At 45.5% G+C, this 21298-nt stretch overlaps 1 protein-coding gene and 1 long non-coding RNA gene across 5 annotated transcripts in view; one reads left to right on the top strand and one right to left on the bottom strand.

Annotated features, from left to right (window-relative positions):
• The window catches only part of ATRN (attractin), a 147898-nt gene that overhangs the window by 8544 nt on the left and 118056 nt on the right, over positions 1-21298 (bottom strand). For all 4 annotated transcript variants that reach the window (XR_012055457.1, XR_012055458.1, XM_002188251.7 and 1 more), the window contains exon 27: positions 11336-11443. Coding sequence is in view for 2 of the 4 variants with exons in the window: in XM_002188251.7 (XP_002188287.4) it covers positions 11336-11443 (108 nt within the window). In the remaining 2 variants the exon portion in view is untranslated. The remainder of the gene's footprint in view (positions 1-11335; positions 11444-21298) is intronic.
• LOC115494830 (uncharacterized) lies at positions 377-2359 on the top strand. The gene is made up of 3 exons (XR_003959870.4): positions 377-492; positions 1318-1690; positions 2083-2359. It is a non-coding gene; the product is annotated as an uncharacterized lncRNA (long non-coding RNA).

The raw sequence follows: 21298 nt of genomic DNA, 5'->3' as shown, positions 1-21298 counted from the left end.
AGCCCTCTACTAACACAGGCCATGGCATGTAGAGGCACAATTCTCTGCTTTAGGAGTAGTTACACTTTCAGCCTGCGCCACCACCTTTGTGAGACCTTTCCAGATCCCCTGGTCTGGATCTCACCACTTTGCCACCAGAAGCTTTCTTTTAACCTCAAATTGTTCACACTTCAATTTATTCACCTGTCTCACATTCTTCTGTGCCTTAAACCTCTCCCGGGGCTTTACCCTGCTGTACGCATCTCAGCCTTCTTTTGGATCAACTAGCAGAGCAACACCCCGAATTCCCTCTCTGAACACAAGCTCTGCCTGAGTCTCCTGCACGTCATAAAAGAGAAAGAATCAGAACTCGTTCATTACATAGCTCTCAGTCACAGAGCTGAAGGGACTTGGAGAGGAATTTAGCTCATCTCTCAGCCCCTGGCAAGACCCTCTCTCCTCCTCTGCCCTTTCCAACCAATGAACCCTGAATGTGCAGCAGAAACTCTCATTGTGAGTCCCCGGGGGCACAATCTTCCCTTTCCATGGAATTTTTATTTTGGTCCTCAAGGTCACACATCTTCCTCCTCTCTGCTCCCCGGGTTCCACACCACAGATAGCTGGGGATAGGATGTAGCCCTGAGCCTCCCTCCTTCCACTGTCAACCTGCCCAGAAAACAATCAGAATCATGGAAAGTTTTGGGTTGGAAAGGACCTTAAAGTTCATCTCATGCCCTGCATGGAGCAAGGACACCTCCCACTGTCCCAGGCTGCTCCAGCCTGGCCTTGGGCACTGCCAGGGATCCAGGGGCAGTCACAGCTGCCCTGGGCACCTGTGCAGGGCCTGCCACCCTCCCAGGGAACAATTCCTACCCAATATCCCATCCATCCCTGTCTTCTGGCAGTGGGAAGCCATTCCCTGTGTCCTGTCACTCCAGGCCCTTGTAAAATCTCTCTCCATCTTTCCTGGTGGGCCCTTCAGGTACTGAAAGGCTACAATTAGGCCAACCCAAAACCTTTTATTTTCCAGGCTGAACAATCCCAAAAAAGATGAGGGTTAGTAAAATATTATTAATATTTCCCTACATGGGGAACCTTATTTCTCTCAAACATGCACAGCAAGGATAATGATGCACCCAAAATCTGTCAGGCAGTTGCAAACTAATTTGGAAGGAATTAAGCACGACATCACTTTGCTGCAGCTAAGCTCCATCTTAAAACTAAAAGGGGAAAAATTGCTTATTGTCCATTAAATCCAGCTTTTCCTGAGACAAGCTGCAGTTAATAACAACAAAAACTCGCCTAAAGAATCAAGTCCTGCACATTTATTTTTGACAGCCCCAGTTCAGGCACCTGTTTCCTCAACTGTGACTCATTGTACATCTCGTCTCTGAACGCTGCTCACCGGGCGGGAGACAGAGCAGGGAGGGAATGACTCAGAGCGAGTGAGGGATGAGGAATTTGGAATTGGAGCAGGCAGGTCAAGAGTGAGCTGAGTGACAGGCTGAGGAATTTGGAATTGGAGCAGGAAGGTCACAGGAGGAAAGGACCCACTGCGCCCTCTGCAAGGCAGAAGCAGCACTGGAGCCAGGGACCAGGTTCTGCACTCAGGGAGGAAAATGTGAGATTTCAACTGCAGCTTCATTGCGACCTGGACTGCAGAGCTGGCCCAGCACCAGCCCTGCCCTTCTTGTCACCTGATGTGACCTAGGTAGGTGCCACCAGGACACAAAGGCTCTCAGGAGGAGCTGGCTGGCTTCATCAAGTGGAATTTTGGTGGGGAGACCTCAGAAGAGCTCAGGTCTCCTTTCTTTGCCCATTCAAGTGGCTTCTGAGAGCTCTTATCATAGAATTATTGAATCCCTGGGTTGAATGGGACCACAGGGATCGCCCAGCCCAGCCCCTGTCCCTGCCCAGACCCCCAAAATCCCACCCTGGGCATCCCTGGAGCACTGTCCAAAGGCTCCTGGAGCTCTGGCAGCCCCGGGGCCATGCCCATGCCCTGAGAAACCTGGGCAGTGCCAGCACCCTCTGGGGGAAGAGCCTTTCCTGATCTCCACCTAAACCTCTCCTGACACAGCTCCATATCCTCTTTTGCTGCAGATTCAAGCCGTTTTTGTGCAAGAAGGTTTTGAGTGGACTTAAAAAGCAGAGATCAGATGTGAGAGATGGCTCTTGAGGGTAATCTTTAAAAAGATACATAAAATAGGTGTATTTCCAAACTTTGTAACAACCTTTATCAGCTGCTTAAAACCTGCCTCTGCCAGCAGCTTCCATTCAGAGGTTTTGATAAACCATTGTTGAATTATAGAAGTGATTCTTTTTTACTGAAGGCTTAATGGCACAATAAAGTAGACATTATTCAAATCTATTCAAATAAGGTGCATCTCTCAGACACTTGGCACAGGAGGACTGCTTTGAGAGGTGCCTGAACAGCAGAGTCCCATCGTGGGAGCAGATAGAGAACAAAGCCCTGGTGCTTGAGGGGTGGGCAAAGAGCACAGTCAATGGCCGTGGACAGACAGCTGCAACTGGCTGAGCCCCTGCCCTGAGGCACCTCTTGTCCTCACAGAAACATGGATAGCTGTGCCTCCAGCGCACTGGAGAGACAAATTTGCCGAGCTGATCTCAGAACCATGCAATGGTTTCAGTTGGAAGGGACCTTAAAACTCATCTTAAAGCCATGGGCAGAGACACCTTCCACTGTCCCAGGCTGCTCTAGCCCCAGTGTCCAGTCTGTCCTTAGGCACTGCCAGGGATCCAGGGTCAGCCACAGCTGCTCTGGGAATTCCAGCCCAGCCCTCCTCACCCTCCCAGCCAGGAATTCCTTGCCAAGATCCCAGCCCAAACTCCCCTTTCCCATTGGGAACCATTCCCTGGATCCTGTCCCTCTGTCCCTTGTCCCCAGTCCCTCTCCTGCTCTCCTGGAGCTCCTTCAGGGACTCTGAGCATTCCCTGGAATTGTCCCTTCTCCAGGGGAACATTCCCAGCTCTCCCAGCCTGGCTCCAGAGCCCCTCCAGGGACTCTGAGGATTCCCTGGAATTTTCCCTTCTCCAGGGGAACATTCCCAGCTCTGCCAGCCTGGCTCCAGAGCAGAGGGGCTCCAGCCCTGGAGCAGCTCCGGGGCCTCCTCTGGGCTCTCTCCAGCAGCTCCACGTCCTCCTGCTGTTGGCCCCAGGGCTGGGGCAGCTCTGCAGGTGGGCTCTCACCTGAGGGGCACAGGGACAGAGCCTCCCTCCCCTGCACTGAACAACCTGAACCCTTCCCTGCAAGGGGCTTTCCTTGCTCCTCCACAGCAAAGCAACAATCAATGGACATGATGGGGAAATCCCCAAGAACTCCAAGAATCAGAAGGGTACAAATGCCAAGTAAACAGCAGAAAGCCAGCCAAGCCCTGCTAGCCTGGAACCCTGTCTGGGTGGCAGGAGGCAGCTCAGGGTGCTGTACAGGTGGTGACACAGCCCCGTGTCCCCAGAGGCAGTGAAAGCTGCTGTCAGCTGGTTTCCACAGATGATTTTACTGGCCCAAACCAGCACTAAAAGCCAAACAATTCCTGGTGTTTCTGAGTTTTGATGTGCATTTAGCACGCACAAAGTGTAAACCATTATAGACATCAAAAGCAATAAGAGACAGATTAGGTGATTTCATTAGTCCAGCTTCTCCAGCAGGATTTTCCACATGAACAGGGCATTTCCCAGGAATCTGGGCTATTTCTAGGTGACCCAGATGTGGAATACACCACCAGTTCCCCTGGGAGTTGATTTCACAGACAAATAATTTCCCCAAGTAGGCTGAATTGTGTGATGCCCAACCGAAACATTTTTATTTCATCTCATTATTTCTATTTATGCTACTTTTACTTGACAAATTCAAAAAGTTAATAATGTGTCACATAAAACTAATGGCCAGAACAATAAATATGCTGTATAATTTCACAAACACAGCATCAGTTTTATTTAGGTTCTGTGATACACTGCCAGCATATTGCATTTCAAGATGTATTAAAAAAAATACTATGGAGAATTTTTTTTTTCCTTAACAAGAAAACATGTTTCTGTGGTTTGATCAAATAAGTCCTACATGGTTTTCAATTTCCAGGAAGGAAATTAAAATAAAGAAAAAATCTTATGGTGGTGAATGAGAAAAGGAACATTACCCAAACAGTTCAGTTTTATTACTTGATTACACTTGTTCAGGTGATTTCACTCTGTAGAAAAAGGGTCAAATTCCATTTGCAAGTTTTTAAATCATGCCATTAAAATCTGAATGAACATTTGCAAAACAAGTTACAAGCAATTTCCTATTAAAAACAGATTATTAAGCTTTAAAAATTATATTCTCAGGGTAGTATGTGTGTCCTGCAAGATAGAGATGAATTAACTTGTAGCAATAATTCACAGTAAATGACTTTAGATTAAAAATTTACATTTACCTTGTCCTTGACAGCTACCTTGGAATTTTAGAGGGGCTGGGGAATGGACTGACTTGGTCCCAGAACTGAATTGCTGCACTAACAAAAATCACATTCAAAGCCTCAGCTGGATGTTAGCAGCCTGCAGTGGAGAACACAGATCTGAGCAGCCTGGATCTGGAGCTCCCGGGTCTGCTCCCCCTTATTTAACAACTGCCCTGTGCTGCCAAGGACTCCTGGGAGCCCAGCAGCACCCAGCCATCAGCTCAGGCTGAAGGGGAGGGATTTGTCAGCTGAATTTGGATCCCCAAGGCAGCTCCCCTGAAATGACCAAATCTCATGTCACTGTTTGAGCCTGGCCACGCACAGATGCCCCACCCTTCTCCTTCACTTCCCACACTCATCCTTCTTCACTTCCCAGCCACATCCCAGGGAGGGATGGATGAGGAAATGGGGAGCAAATCTGGGGGATATGTGTGTATATATATGGGCAGTGGTGGGTATTTATTTTGGTTTTGTACAGGTGAAGGGGCAGGACTTTACAGTTCTTTTCAATCACTCAGCTGGTTTTTGCACAGGAAAACAGAGAAGTAAAAAAACCCAACGAAATGGGACAGCTGGATGAAGATTGCAAACACAACACACAAAACAACTACTTGGCATAAATGAATGCAAATAAGTCCTCGATAATGCTGTTGAGAAGCTCCTGGTGTTATTAGTACTTCAATCAGAGAGATGCTCGTTAGAGGGAAAAAAGGAACTTAGAAAATCCTTCTCCTGTGGGAAGCTTCATGCTCCTTCCTCTCCTTCCAGCAAATTCCTCCTTATCAGCTAAAATCAGGGTCCAACCTGTGGAAATGTTTACAGTCTTCAAACCTAAAACTAGTTAAAATCACTTATCAGCCAAATGTTCCCTAAATACAAGGCAGGCTTAACGGATATGTCTGCTGATCTCATGACAGCTCCCTTCCAAATAGCTATATTCAGTATTATGGGAGTAGAAAAAGTTTCCCCTAATTTTTTTTTCCTTAATTTTGCAATAGAAATCAAAACAAGATAATGGGCACTTGTTTACTGGAAATAATTCATTAGGTGAAGGTTTTAGCGGGTATTTTTGTTGATGTTTTGGTAGGAGGGATCACAGCCAGCCTCTGCGGCGTTCTAGTGCACGTAATCTGCTTTACACACCTCAGCTGCCCAGCGAACGCTCCCTTCCTACCACTGGCATTCCTTCAAAGGGGATCCCACACTTTTCCATGTCCTCAAAGCAGGCCAGCATAAGAAGAATAAACACCAAATAGAAAGCACAAGCTGGGGTGTCATCCCTGTGTATTCCTTTGTCACCTCGATGCTCCAGGAGGGAGCCTAAAGAGTGGAAGTGGTTTTGCTGAAGACAGAGACAGCTACACACATACAGCCTTGGAATTCCTCTGTGTTAACGTATGGAAAAGCTCCTAGAACCAGTAACTGCCAGAAAGCCCAGAAATAAGACTTTAGAAATTAAACTGCCTTTCCAAAGGCAAGCTGAGAAACCCAGAGCCTACCTTAGTCAAGTCAGGCAGAGCCACACTGGCCTTGCTGGTCTCAAAGGCTGCATGTGATCCATCTCCAGCAACTGCCGCAGCAGGTCAAGATTATTCCATTTATTTCCCCCCATCCCTCAATTTCATCCCCTTCCTGCAACTGTTATCCTTCTGAGAATAGGAATGACTCTCAGCCTGTTTGTATCACCCTTGAAAAACCCTAAGCTGCTCTGTCCCCCTCTAAGACATCTTGATCAGACAAGAGGAAAGTGGTTCAAGTTGTGCCTCGGGAGGTTTAGACTGGATATTAGGGAAAATTTCCTCAAGCAAAGAGTTGTGAAGCAGTGCACAGGCTGCCCAGGCAAATGGGCATCACCATCTGTGGAAATGTTTGATAACCTTGTGGATGTGGCACTTGGAGACAGTTTAATGGTGAACACGGTTGTGGTGCTGTGTCCATGAATGCACGTGGTGATTTAAAGGCCTTTTCCAGCCTCACCAATTCCATGATTTGACACAGGCTGGTCATTGCTGCTTGACAAGGCTTTTGTGCATCACACCTCATGCCTGGCCTCCTTCCAAATCCTCCTCTAGCAAAGAAGCCCCAGGCTCAGCTCGCTGGAGCTGTCCTTGCCACGCTTACACGAACCCAGCTCACTGAAGGTGAGTAGGTTGGGAGACGTCACAAAAGCTGGTCCATCAGCAAATCTGATGGACCAAAAGCAGGTCAGCAACATGTGAAGTAAAGGGGAAAGTGAGTCATCAGGAGTGACAACCAGAACAGGATAAAAGCTGTAAAAAACATCAGTTCCTTGGCCTTTAGTTCTTTGCTGAACTCCAGCTGTATGAAACAGCCCAAAAGCAAGCTCCATGTCAAAATCAACATGAATTCACCCTGCAGAAGTGCTGGAGCTGGCAGATGCTTCATTTCAAATCATTCTTCACCCCGCAGCTTGCCCAAACCCTGCACCCTGTGGCACAGGACTTACTACTCATTTCTCTGCTCCTTTACTGCTGGTTGCAACTTCATTGCAATATAAAAGGAATTTAACAAGGATATCACTCAGATGCAAAATACAAATAGACTGAAAATAAATTAATTAATCTGTGGTACCCCCTACCCACTCCTAAATCAGCTCATCACTTTAGCTCTGCACTTCACAAACAGATGGGATCTTCTGGCAGCCTTTAAACCACTCAAAAGCACTTTCTCCCACAACAAAGCAAATAATTACTAGAATAAGATGCTATTTCCCATCTATTTATCCGCTATTTTTAAAGAATCAGTTTGCAGTCTGATTCAGGATTTGCAGTGAAGCCCTCAAACAGAAGAATTAAATGCACATTGGTACAATGGTACAGAACACACTAAATGAACTTCATAAGGATTTTGCTCACCAAATGCTTCTCCCTTTCCCTTTAGGAAACTAAAGATCATGGATGCAAAGATAATCAACACTTAGCACTGGCTTCATCTGCTGAATCCCTGAACACAGCACAGCAAAGACTGCTCCAGCTCTGCTCTATAAGATTCCAAAATAATATTTTTCCAACTTGATGATCATTCTTTCCCAATGCAACCATTTTCTTGTTGACCCTGCAAGTGCTTTGCTCAACTTCAGCACTTGCTTGCTAGGCTGTGCATGTTTTTTCCAAGGTAACTTCTTGCCTTTAGCAACTTCAAGATAGGTGGAAATCAATGTCAAAATTATAAACTTCCCAAATTCTTTCAGGAAAGCTTCTAGGCATGGCTGCAGAGGATTACAAGACTTAGATTAATCTGATAACAAGCCCTAAAAAAAACCTGAGCTACAGCAATACCAGTTCAGACACTTGGATGAGTCCCAGGCACCCAAGGAAGTTAAACACACTTAGAAAAATAATTGCAATATTCAGCACCTCTGAACACACAAAGAGCTGCAGAGGGAAGCCAAAAAATTTTGTAATAACTAAGCAAATGTAGTGGTAGATTTGTGATTCAGTGGGTATTTGTTGAGTGGCAAATAAACCAAAGCAGCTAGTTACGTGTTGCCTAGCTGCAGCCTCTAATAGGAATTGCTTCCCTGCAGGTAAATCACTTTCTATTACTCCTAAGTACCCCAGGAAAACTACTAATTGAAAACACAGTTCTAATACTGTCCAGCTGGAAAACATTAGCTTAGGATGGAACTAGCTTGACACTGGTTGCCAGCTGGCTATGGACAATAGAATAGGAAATTAATCTTTTGCAGACAAGACATACCATTTTCCACTTCTCCTTTGTAACCTTCAAATCAACTCGTCATTAACCAACAGCTTTGATTCCCATGGGGAAAGAAAAGCATCACTGAATTCATGATAATGTGAGTCTGGCTTTCTTGCATTAAAATGAAGACTCCAATTTGGACATAGTGGATGGCAGAGGAACTGGAGGGCAGATACAACATCCAGCACCACGGTAACAATTCCCTCTTTTCTTGGCTAAGAGTTAAAGAACAGCCAGACCACAAAGCAACCACAAAGAGAAGCACAGTTGTCCAATTCTGCATTGCCCCAGCCCATCTTCCTGCTGCTCCCTCCTGCCAAGAGCTTTTTCCTGTGCAGGTGCAAAAGGGATGAGGAGAAAAACCCAAGCTGCTGGCTACTGTTAAACCATAAAACCCCATACATATTCAGACTGGTTTTTCATTTCTATTTGAATTCATTTCCCTGCAGGGACCAACAGGTCAGACTATCTCAGATGCATCATTCCCCAAGTTGCTTCCAACCCACAACCTTCCCAAGCCTCCTCTCCTTTTGTGAAACACTCTGGCCTTTTATGACTACTTTTATTCCCTAGCCAAGTTCTCCAAGACAAGAAAAAACTATATAATTCCCATCAAATCTAGTAACTCTCCTTGACACGTAGAGGCACCCTTGTTCTGCAGCCACACCTGCCAGCAGATGATGGCAGGGGTCCCTGCCCATGGCAGGTAGTTGGATGGAATGATCTTTAAGCTCCCCCCCCAACCCAAAACACTGACTCGATGATTTTATGAAGTTACCCATTGGCACATTTCAGGTGCACGTTCATCTCCTCAGCTCCAGATTACTGTACAGGGTTTGAGACATTGCATGAATCAGACTACCTCATTTGTGCCCAAAATTGATTAAGAAACATGTATCTAAGTTATCAGCACAGAGGCAATTAGCAGTTCCTTATGATTTCTGGGTCTAAAATAGGATATTTCTCCACAGTCTGTCTTTTTATGCTTCAAATCAGCTTCTCCATCCATTCCAGAGGAACCCAAGGAGGCCAGACAAGATGAGGGCAGGAGAACAAGAGAAGAAATAACACACTCATCAGAACTGAAGAGATTCAGAGTTTATCCTCCTTGTAGTTTGAGTGCAGACAACTTGTCAGAGATCAAAAAGTATAGAACAGCTTTGTTCTGGCCTGAGCCCACAGGAGAGGTGTTTTTACTTCCAGACAACAGAAGAAGATGAAAAGGGAAGAGCCCCAGACAGACAGACTGCAAGCCAAAACCATCAGCAGCCAGGCTACATCCTCCCAGATCTGCCTCCAGCCCCATATACATCCCACAGCCTTTTTGGTGAGCAGTGAAATAAAGGTTCAGTCTCATTTGGTGAGTGACAATCTGATTTTGCAAGGATGGATTCCTAAGTCTTGGTGAGCTGTTAGAGGAGATGACTCCCAGTACCTGCCTCACGACAGAAGCAGGGAAATTAAAAAATCAGAAAATCTGAGGATCTGGAGTCAAAAGAAAGTCAGCGGGAAGGAGAACCGGTCAGACATCCAAAGAGAGGTCCAGATACTCAATCACCTGAATTACTGAGGACCTCTGCAAATTTTACTTTACTTCCACTCTGCTCCCAACCAGGTACAAGACAGGATGAGAGGAAACAGCCTAATGCTGCACCTGGAGAGGTTTAAGACTGGAAATTAGGGAAAATGCCTTCCCAGAAAGGGCTGCCCAGCCCTGGCACAGCTGTCCAGGGCAGGGGTGGAGTCCCCACGCCTGGAGGGATCCGAACACCCTGCGGCTGTGGCACTTGTGTGGGCATGGGGCAGTGCTGGCCCTGGCAGAGCTGGGGGAGTGGTTGGACTCAATGGACTTAGAGGGATTTTCCAACCTTAACTATTCTGTGGTTCAATATATTGAAAAGCTGCTTCTACACAATGTCCACCCAGAACGTGCTGCAGGACACCAGTCACACGGAAAAGTATTAAAACTTGCCATGACAGACCATATTTACACACAATAAGGAAGAGCTAAAGGTAAACAGGCAACCTTCATGGTGGCATTTCCTGTACTTAGGCCAAGACTTAAAAATTATTACTCACCAAATAGAAGTTTTGGGGTCAGACTGCTTTCATGTGCTTTACAATGATTAAAATAGACAACAGTGGGTTTTTTTTTGTTTTGGTTTTTTTTTTTTTTTTTTTTTAAGAATTAGCTTTCTTGTTATAGTAAGAGAGTGTGAGAAAATTAATACCTGGACTAATCACAGAATCTCAGAATGGTTTGGGTGGGAAGGGATCCCAAAGCCCATCAGTGACACCCCTGCCATTGCAGGGACCCCTCCCACTGTCCCAGGCTGCTCCAGCCCCAGTGTCCAACCTGGCCCTGGGCACTGCCAGAGATCCAGGGGCAGCCACAGCTGCTCTGGGCACCTGTGCCAGGGCCTCACACCCACAGAGGCAAGAATTTATTCCCAACATCTAATCTACATCTGCCCTTCTTAACCTTAAAACCTAATGAGAAAAACTTCCAAAAAACTTCAGTCTAAATAAAACAAAACAATCCAGCTGCCTTAGAAAGAAAAATAATCAGTGTTTTCAGGTTCTTAATTTTTTCTTTTTGTATAAAAGTCCATGCTGGTCAAAGTATCACATCAACAAGACCTTTGAATTAATCTACTACCTCTTAAATATGCTTTTGTTAAAAATTCAACATGTTGTATGTAAGAATGCGCCATCCAGGTGTATGACCATGATTTCTTCATGCTCCTATTTGCTAATCACAAGATATATTGGAATATATATTTGTTATAAGAAATATGTTAACATTATTCAGTACACAAACATGATTATCTTCACATTTGTCTTGAGATATCATGGGAAAGGATTTCTATTTGCAGCACCTACTACTCTTTTCAGCCCAGTGTAAAGCTGAAATTCTTCTCTATTTCAAAGCATACAAACTAACAAGGCAAACCCAACATCTCAAACCCAGCGTCAGTACAACATTAATCTGAGCCAGCCCAAGAGTTAATAAGTGAATATCTGAAGGGATAAAAGCAAATTAAAATGGCACCTGTTGGACCTCCTGGACTTACAGTTTCTTGCAGGTATATACAAAAATGAGAGGATTTGGGATTAGTGTGTAAAACATCCTTGGTTAATCGTGGCAAGGACCATCCCAAAGCCCCAGCTCTCACCTTTATGCTTCCCCCAATGAGATCTGGTGGCTCTTCATCTGTTTCTAAGGCAACGTTGATGGAGGCGAAGGGGCGACTTGCCATCTGTTGCATCTCACGCAGTAGTTGCTAATTTATTAAACAGAAAAATATTATCATCATATTGTTCTGACACACAGATGAAAGACAAATTTATCTAAAAGGTTTTGCCTGATACCAAGGGACATCCATGAATATGGAAAAATAACCTCCAGGGGCTTTAATGGCCTTAAGAATACACAAAATAGTAAATATTCACATTACTACAATTTAACAAAGTTATTGTAATGCACAATGGTGAGCGTAACACATCTGGGAGGGAAAATGATCTGAGTCTCCATAAAGCAGTTATTTACTTTTTAAGCTGTTGTTTGTCATCACCTGTCTGATTCCCACTCCATAGGATTTGTGGGAATTATTTTAAAATTAAACTAGCAGCAGTATGTAACTACTGTGAGAATGAAGTTGCTGCTTTTATAACAGCACCAGCAAAACATTGTCAGGTTTCTATTGAATAATCCCCTTTTTTAATTGTTTCCTTGCTGACTACAGAAAATGGCAAACATATCATTATTGCAAAATGTTTTATTAAAATATAAAAACCTTTTCCTGGGCAAATCCCCAAAAGCCCTTGTGACACAAGACATCTCTTTATTGTGCTCTTAAGCAATTCTAAGCATTTCGATGCAGCTTCCCCTTTTTTAATACACAAAAACCAGATAGTTTCTACACAGCTGGGCTGGAAATAGCATTTCAGTTTTAGCTGAACTGTGGACACGCTTCTTTTTGGCTCCAGTGACTGATCTCTGATAGTGACAATACAGCCTGACAGGGGAGGCAAAGCCAGAATTCCAGGAGGCAAGGGGTTCAATGGGACTCAGTGTCTCCATTCAATAAGGGAAGATGCAAACACTTTGTGCAGCATGAGCAGTGCTCTTAACCTTAAATTAAGAAACTGCCCAATGCTCTCACACAGATTTACACGTTTACAATCATTACTTATTACAGCAATAACAGTTATCCTCTGTTTTTAAACTGGACTGAGGCACCACCAAATGCTCTCCAGAACTCCCACCATTGCCACCTGCATTTTCCCATTAATTCTGGGCAATCCGACACTCCAAGCCCAAACTGATCCTTTACAGCACTCAAAAAGCACTATAGAAAACCCCACAAAATGCATCGTGCCCCAATACCCCCATGCAGCAGAGAAGAGGGTGAAAGGAAGGTGCTGCTATCCAGCAACATTGTTGGGAACTAATTCACAGCATCAGCCAGCCCCAGAGCAGTGGCTCTGGGGCCACTGCTGGGCCTGCTCTGCCCTCCTGCACACAGGGACAGAGAGGGAGAGACTGGGACACCTGGGGACAGACTGGGACACCTGGGGACATACTGGGACAGACTGGGGACAGACTGGGATGGACAGGGACAAACTGGGACACCTGGGGACAGACTGGAACAGACTGGGGACAGACTGGAATGGACAGGGACAGACTGGGACACCTGGGGACAGACTGGGGACAGACTGGGATGGACAGGGACAGACTGGGACACCTGGGGACAGACTGGGACAGACTGGGGACAGACAGGGACATAGATGGACAGACTGGGACAGACAGGGACACCTGGGGACAGACAGGGACACACAGGGACAGACTGGGACACCTGAGGACACCCAGTGCTGAGGCCTCTCTCACTGGGGCTCCTCTCCAGGCTGAGCAGCTCCAGCTCCCCCAGTCTCTCCTGGGCACGGGGATCTCAGCTGTGCAGCCTCTGCTGGCCTGCTCCAGGACATTCAAGTGCTCCCTCCCATGCTGAGGACCCAGAGCTGGACAGAGCACTCCAGAGGTGCCTCCAGGGCTGGGCATGGGGGCAGGAGCTGCCCTGATGGCACCGCTCTTCCTGCTGCCCCCAGGGTCCCACCAGCTCCTTGGTCCCCAGGGCACCGCTGGCTCAGGACAGCTGGCTGTCCACCAGGGCCTGCTGCCTACTCCTCCCCAGGTGCAGGACCCTGCATTTGTCCCTGTGGAATTTCAGCAGGCTCTCTCTGCCTATCTCTCCCAGCTGTCGAGGTCCATCTGAAGGGCAGCACAGATCCCCTGGGCTCCTACACCTCTGGGCCACTGGGAACTGCCGAGGAGCCACCCACCCCTCACCCAAATCAGATGAACCAAACAACACTGGGCCAGTACAGAACCTTAGGACACCACTGGAGACTAGGCTCCAACCAGACCCTATGCCTCCCATAACCACACTCTGGGAGCCTGCTGTGGTCTTTGCTTTGCCAAATCGCCCATAATTTTGAGACTTTTTCACTGCGGAGGACTGTCTCTGTAACTTGGGGGTGCAGGCAAAGCATGATGAGGTCAATAGAGATAAGCCTGGGGGGTGTATGTGCTTCTATGGTTCTCGGTCTAGCTAAAAAACCCTGTAAAATTTTACTGCCATAAAAGGCATGTGGTAAAGTTGTCCTTAATTTTTGAAAGAAAAAATGAAAGGGGGGATGGGGAAGGCATTTTGAACAGATTGTAGATACTGTCACGAAGCAAAAACCCAACAAATCCACACAAATGGAGGGCTCATAAGCAAACTTGTGTGTAACTCACACTTGGGAAAAAGGACACGAGGAGTGTTCGGGTATTTAAAGTACACCAGCAGATTGCAGACGAAAGCAAGTGTGAAACAGATTGCTGGGTTGTTGTTCCTGTAATTGTCCCCTTCAGCTATCGCAAAGTGCTTTGTTTAATGGCTATAAAATCAATGAACAAGCTGTCCTGATCAAGATGTCCAAGAGACTGATGAACTAAAAGCTATTAGTTCTTCAAAGTTATTTTACTAAAGAAAATGTGCAATTTGGCAACATGACTCCTATGAAGTCAAAAGTAGCTTTGAGAATATGGAATCACAGGATGGTTTGGAATGGAAGGGATCCCAAAGATTATCCAGTTCTACAGACAGAGACACCTCCCACTGTCCCAGGCTGGTCCAAGCCCCAATGTCCAACCTGGCCCAGAACAATTTCAGGGATGGGAAAGACACAGCTGCTCTAGGCACCCTGTGCCAGGGCTTCACACCCTCACAGGGAACAGTTCCTAATTCCCAATCTCCCATCCATCCCTGCCCTCTGGCAGTGGGAGCCATTCCGTGGGTCCTGTCCCTCCGTCCCTTGTTCCCAGTCCCTCTCCAGTTCTCCTGGAGCCCCTTCAGGGACTCTGAGGATTCCCTGGATTTTCCCTTCTCCAGGGGAACATTCCCAGCTCTCCCAGCCTGGCTCCAGAGCAGAGGGGCTCCAGCCCTGGAGCAGCTCCAGGGTCTCCTCTGGGCTCTCTCCAGCAGCTCCACATCCTCCTGCTGTTGGCTCCGGGGCTGGGGCAGCTCTGCAGGTGGGCTCTCACCTGAGCATAAAAATGCCCAAACCAGAGGAAATCAGAGTCCTGGATGCAACCAAAGCAGCAAATGCCTAAGGGAACCTCCTTTTCCTGACACCAGCTTCTGGTGCAGCACAAGTCAGGTTACAAAGTTTCCCCTAAAAATTAAGCACTAATTTTAGAAATAATTGTTCTTTTTACCCCAAGACTTGAACCATGCCTGTTTAACCCAGACATATAGCTATCCTTCAGTATTTGTTTGGTGTGTCAAATTTTAATTAAAAGATTTTATGATGCTGTAAGTGAGAAAATGTGATTTTTCCCCAGTCAAGAGGCTGAGCATGGCTGTACAAGTCAGCAGCTGTTAACATCTAGATACTCCAGAACCTGCCTTTCCTTCATTCCTAACGATGAGCTTTCTGAGATTTCAAGTAATGAATCTCAATACTTTTTCAAGTAAATCCTGGTTTTCCAGAAGACATGATTAATAGGACAACATGGGAATATTTTCACTTAGGCCCAAAGAGGATTTTAAAGACAAGGTGTTTGACAGCCTTACAAAGAAATCACATCAAAAAGCCTGTCCTGGAATACACCTCTGGCCCTCGATATGTATATAAATGGAAACTGTGAGAATGTGCACACCTTTCATTTGCATTGAGGGTGACTTTTTTTCCACAGTGCAGAATTACGGAATGGTTTGGGTTGGAAGACACCTTAAAGACCATCTTGTTCCACCCCCAGCTATGCTCTTTCTCCTGGAGTGACTTTATGATGCTCGTATCCCCATTCGTCTGCTTAGCCCAGAAATGAGTTTTGCACCTCTAAGGCTGGTTCTGAGAGCGACAGGGGAGAGAAGCAGCACACAGTTTGTGTTCAGACACTGCACTCACTGCTCCACATTCCTGCTGCTGGACTGTGCTGCCTGCAGCACCGAGACAGCGGGACAGAGCTGCCCCTTGCTGTTAGTCAGTGTTAGCTGGCCCAGGCAGAGAAGTTCCCTGGACTGTTTTAGCTGCCCTTGCTGTTAGTCAGTGTTAGCTGGCCCAGGCAGAGAAGTTCCCTGGACTGGGGGTTTCCTTTTCCCTTAGACCTGTTCGGACCTGCTCTGGCCTGAACCCCAGAGGAGCAGTGGCAGCTCGCAGAGGGACTGATGAGAGACTGAGGGAGCCGAGCTGCAGCCCATGGAGGGATTGCTGAGTTTGTCTCTCTTTGGGAACAGCAAGAGCTTTTAGTGTTTGATATTGATCATTCTTTGTGCTGGTGAATGCTTTACCTGTTAAATAAACAGTTTTTTCCACTTTTCTCCAGGGAAATCTTTTCCCGAACCAGTTGAGGGAGGAGCTGCTTGAATTTCCCTTTGGAGGTTTTCTCCCAAATTTGCCCTAAACCAGGACAACCTTCCACTTGACCAAGCTGCTCCAAGCCCAGTCCAACCCAGCCTGGAACCCTTCAAATAAAGTGATTCCTACCAGGAATATTTTTAATTCACACATTGAGTAATGGACAATCTAAAATGAAGAGTGTGTTACTGGTGAGAGAAAAACCTGCTGAGACGGTGAGGAAAGCCTTGCCAGGCACTTGCAGGCTCTCTCAGAGAAGACAAACAGCTACTCAGGTTAGCAGGTTAATTGACTAATATAACCTATGGTGTGTTTCCTGACAGGAAAAGCCTGGACATTTTATTCCCACCATAAAGCAGCCACAAGGCTCTATATAACCATCCTGCTTACATCCATCTCAGCAACTGCCCCGCAGACACTGCCTCATGAGCACAGGGCCCCGGCAGCTTTGGGGATGGGGCTCTGGTGTTTTCAGCCATAAAATAATGGTGGATTTTTCCAGAAGAAAGTCACATATTCTGGATTTTATTTGCTCCCTCTGAAGAATGGCCTTAAAAACAAGCTTATCAAAACAGTGATCTAGAACTTGTAAGGAACTCCAGTATCTATACGAGCAATGTGTCACTTTTTTAATTTTTTTTTTTTTTTTTTTTTTTAAGAAGGAAAACAGTAAGAACTCAAGGAGGACAGTAGTGAAGTCCTGGCACAGGGTGCCCAGAGAAGCTCTGGCTGCCCCAGGATCCCTGGCAGTGTCCCAGGCCAGGCTGGACACTGGGCTGGGAGCAGCCAGGAACAGTGGAAGGTGTCCCTGCCCATGGCAGGTAGCAGAACAAAATGAGCTTCCTGGCTCCATAGGAGAATCACTGTACATTACTTGAAAGTAACATATAGATCCTGCTCTAAGAACATTTGCTTTATGTCATCATAACTTGGCAACCTTGGGGGAAAGGTTCCAAAATAAAAGTTGGCATCAGCAAAAAATTAACATACAAGCTATAAATATTCCATGAAGATGAACCACAAATATCTCAACTAAGTGATTCAAAGTATTTAACTACAATTACACTAACTACCATATAAGTCAACAAACAAACAATTTTCTCTGATGCTTTCATCATCACTGAAAATTAAGTTTTTAAGCCCCTAGAGTAGTGCACATATTAATGTTAGCTAATTAGTTTTGTAACTGACTTGCAGGCTATGTTGAAAGAGAGAGGAGGAGAGAATTAATGTTCAAATCCTTCCCAACAGGCATTTCCACACTTCAAAACTATAACAAACCAGCGAGCAAAGCTGATGGGAAGTTGCCTCATGCTGAAATGACAGAAGATATTTAATTCAGGGCTGATAAAGATAAGCAAGTTATTCATCATAATCATGCCCTGTAGGAGGGCATAGAAATCCCGACCTTTAGTAAGAAGAATGAGATCATTTTTAAAAGACCAGAAGGATCTAGTCCGTGCAGACTAAAATATATACCACTACCTGATAATTACACAATAGCACAATGAAGCTTTGACTGATCAGAGCTCTTCTGAAATAATTACACAATCTCTCCCTGATTTTTCCAAATAACTAAATTAGATACCTGTATAGCTGATGCCTACCATCAGAAAGAGACCTTGGAGTCTGAAATGAGAGCAGTTTCAATACACCAGTCGTGGCCTTTTTATAAATAAGACTGAACTCTCCTAGAGCTGGGCTTGATAGAATCACAGAATCATGGAGTGGTTTGGGTTGGAAGGGACTAAAAACACATCCAGTTCCACCCCCTGCCAAACAGAAGGTTCGATCCAATGCGTTGGTATTCCAAGCATGATACTCAAGCTTCATCTTTGCTCAAGCTCCCACCAGTTCTCCCATGGGATATAAAACCAAATTAATTCTCTAGCACCAACTCCACTGAGGACTCTGTAACAAGAGCTCCGTGGTCTGCACACACCATGTCTGCGGCTGCCAGCCCCATCTGACCATGTCCTGCACAGAGAGGTTGGGATCCAACTGGCCAGCTGGAACTGGCCATCTGCAAGTCCCCCAGAGGAGCTGCCCTGGCCACAGAAGTGACAGGAGCATGTTCAAACAAAACCAGACCATCAATTTCCCCCCAAAGCAGGAATCTCTTGTCAGCACTAATATTTTGGGATGTTTTTCCTCTTCAGGGCATCTCTTATTTCTTCTGCAATTTCCTTCAGCTGGTGACCAAAGCCACATGGATCACTGCAGAGCACACAGTTTGTATTTCGGAAAAAGCCTCCTGGCACTATGAGCCGGTTCCCATTCATGGATTTTAAATTTAGGGAGAGCGGAAAGTTACGATTATTTGATCTGACCTCCTGCCTAGCAAGAGTCACTGAACTGCACTATGTGATTGACCTAGAAAAGGTCCTTCCAAAAGCACTGATTCTGTTCCTAAAAATATAAATTACTGGCATTGCCATTCTCACCATTAAAAACAGGAGAAAAACAGAACAGTTTTTGAGTTTTTTACCCCCAGTTGCAGACATTGGGTGTTACAGACTGGTTTGGTTTGGAAAGGACCTAAAATTCATCTAGCTCCAATCCCCTGCATGGGCAGGGACATACTGTTTAAACATTTGGCTGACCCTTTAGAAGATCCTCATCCCATCATGAATCTTCTACAATTCTATATAAACCTTCTACCAAACTTTAAAAATTCTCTACAAATCCATTTCCCATATGACTCCTTTCCACAGCCACTGATTTGCATCACCAAACCTCAATATGTTCTTCCTTGGAGAAAATGAGGAATTTGTGATGCTTTAAACTCTTGCTTATCTTCCAGATAACAAATTAATCTTGCAGTGTTGCTCTCCACCATCTGCAACCCCCAAAACATTGCTCAGAGTAGTGTGGACACAGTACTCCAGTAACTGGTTACACCTGACAGTAACATTGAGTTCTTATTTTACTACTCATAAATGCAGGAAATGGAAATTTACATACAGCTTTTAAAACACCACGGCCACCATGACTTCAGTCTATTGTCCTGGGAACAGCTATTCTGGGAAGCAAATCCACCTTGACTGCATAAAAAAAAGATACTCAGGTTCATGTTTCCCACTGTAATGAGTGATATCATTGTGCTCACCACGTGACTTGACCTCCTCAGTCACCTCCTGGCTGTGATTTCTCACTCCTCCAATTCTTGTTTTCCCTACAAACCACCCCAAAGCCAAGCTTAATATTTTCTTTTTGCTGACAGACACCAAATAGTGCTGTCAGTGCTACAGAATAAGAAGATCTATGTGGCAAATGACTGCTGGGAGCTTGGAGAATACACCAGTAAACCCTCCAAAGTACCTGGGACTGCCCAAATCTAGAAAAATTTTTTGCCAGGCCAAGTTTGATACCAAATCCTTTGGAGCAGATCCTAGTCCAAAACACCACTGAAGACTCTAAACAAAGACAAAGATCCTGAATTACAGTTAGTTGAAAATATTCCAAATCTAAAGCTTTTTCTTTGACCAAGGATGCCTTTAATCACAGTCTAAGAGAGAAGATCTAAGAGATGAATGAAATACTAAGGGATGAGAGCAGAAGGGGAAGAAAAGGAAGGCAGGGCAATAAATAACACATAGCACAGATCCCTTTGCTGTAAAAAACACAGGAATCTGCTTGCCTATGTGGCATTCTGTGTGCCTGGATGCTAGAGCACAGGATGCCAGTGGAAATAGAAGCACAACTAAGTTCTGAATACACTTGGGAGGGAAAAAAAGTTTCAGAAATGAGGTCGATATAATTCCTGCAGTATCGAAGGATAATTCCTGCAATAAATCAATACATAAACCCCCTCCTGAATAGCTGGGTGGCTTGCAGAGTAAACATACTCAGTCTTATACTTACACACCCTTGGCAAGAAAGGAGGCAAAATACACATCATTTTGTTAAGGGTGAAATGGAGCTCTAGACACCCAAATGTAGTTATATCTGTAGGTGCTTGCTATTGATACTCCCCCCACATTCCAAAGAGGCACAAGGAGTGATCCAGCTGACCCTCCCCACCTCGGGTCAGCCACAGTCCCTTTGCTGGGAGGGAGTATTCCTTGCTCCCAGTGAAGGAAACAAAGAAGACTGAGGGTGAAGAGGACTTGGATGCAAAAACAGAACAACAGGACAGAAAATTTCTGTCAGCAGACGAGCATACTGAAATTCCAACATCATGCTCATACTTAGTGCATTATTCTCTATTACCACTGTGATTCCTTTAACATGTCATTTTCTACAGACAAGACAGAGAGGTTTCCTATCCCTATTTCCTAGTGTCATTCACCTCATTCTAAGCCTCCTATAAAAGCTGCCTTTTTATTTCTATTTTCCCTTTTTAAGATGTCTGAAGACAGTCAAACATGGGGCTCAATGGCAAGGGAATAAACACACAGTTTGCAATTCCATCTCCTGAATGCCTGATGTGACACAAATAATTCCCATTTTTACTGCAGGTCGAGTTTTACACTCTGCAAGGCCTGAACTTCAGCTCAGTGTTCCAAACTCATTTTCCTACAAGCCCATATTGGCCACGCTGTGCCTGCACACCCCACAGACCCTTCAGCCTGGAGGCTGAGAAGCACTGACAGACATCTGCAAGCAGTTGGGCAGAGAGGTTCAGCTGAAATTCAGAAAAGGAAAGTCAGGAGAATCCTTTGTGTTCTACAAGATCCTGATGGAGACTTTGGATTTGTAGCATGCTGCCTTCTCCATAAGGAGCAAAGCAAACATTGGTTTCAACCAATGATGCTGCTGTGTTCCATTAGCAGCCACACCAAGCACAGCTGTCTGCCTTCTCCCAGCACATTCCCCATGCAATCCTGGCTGTGTAATTTTGACCACTGAACCTGGCAGCACACTCCTTTCCTGCCCTACACATATGTCAGAATAAGCCTCAGCCAGCAGCTTGTCAGTGTCACTGCCATAAGGATTTGGGCAGCTGCAGTGCTCCTGCTGGAAGCAGAAGGGATGGACAGCTGGGAATTACCTGCACATTCCATCATCTCTTACTGTCCTTGGGCTAAAATCAGACAAGCACAGAATTACTACACACACGTTATTATAATGGCAAGTTACTACAGAGTTACTACAGACATGAGAATCAGGTGATTGTAACTTGACTACTGCTAAAAACACAGCCCAAAACAGAGAAAGATCTTCCTTCAGGGCTGCAGCATTTTGTAGAATCATGGAACGCTTTGGGTTGGAAGAGACCTTGAAGATCTTCT

Source organism: Taeniopygia guttata, chromosome 4 (assembly GCF_048771995.1).
Source record: "Taeniopygia guttata chromosome 4, bTaeGut7.mat, whole genome shotgun sequence".
In the NCBI taxonomy this organism is placed as follows: domain Eukaryota; kingdom Metazoa; phylum Chordata; class Aves; order Passeriformes; family Estrildidae; genus Taeniopygia; species Taeniopygia guttata.
This window is presented reverse-complemented; position numbering and strand designations above follow the sequence as displayed.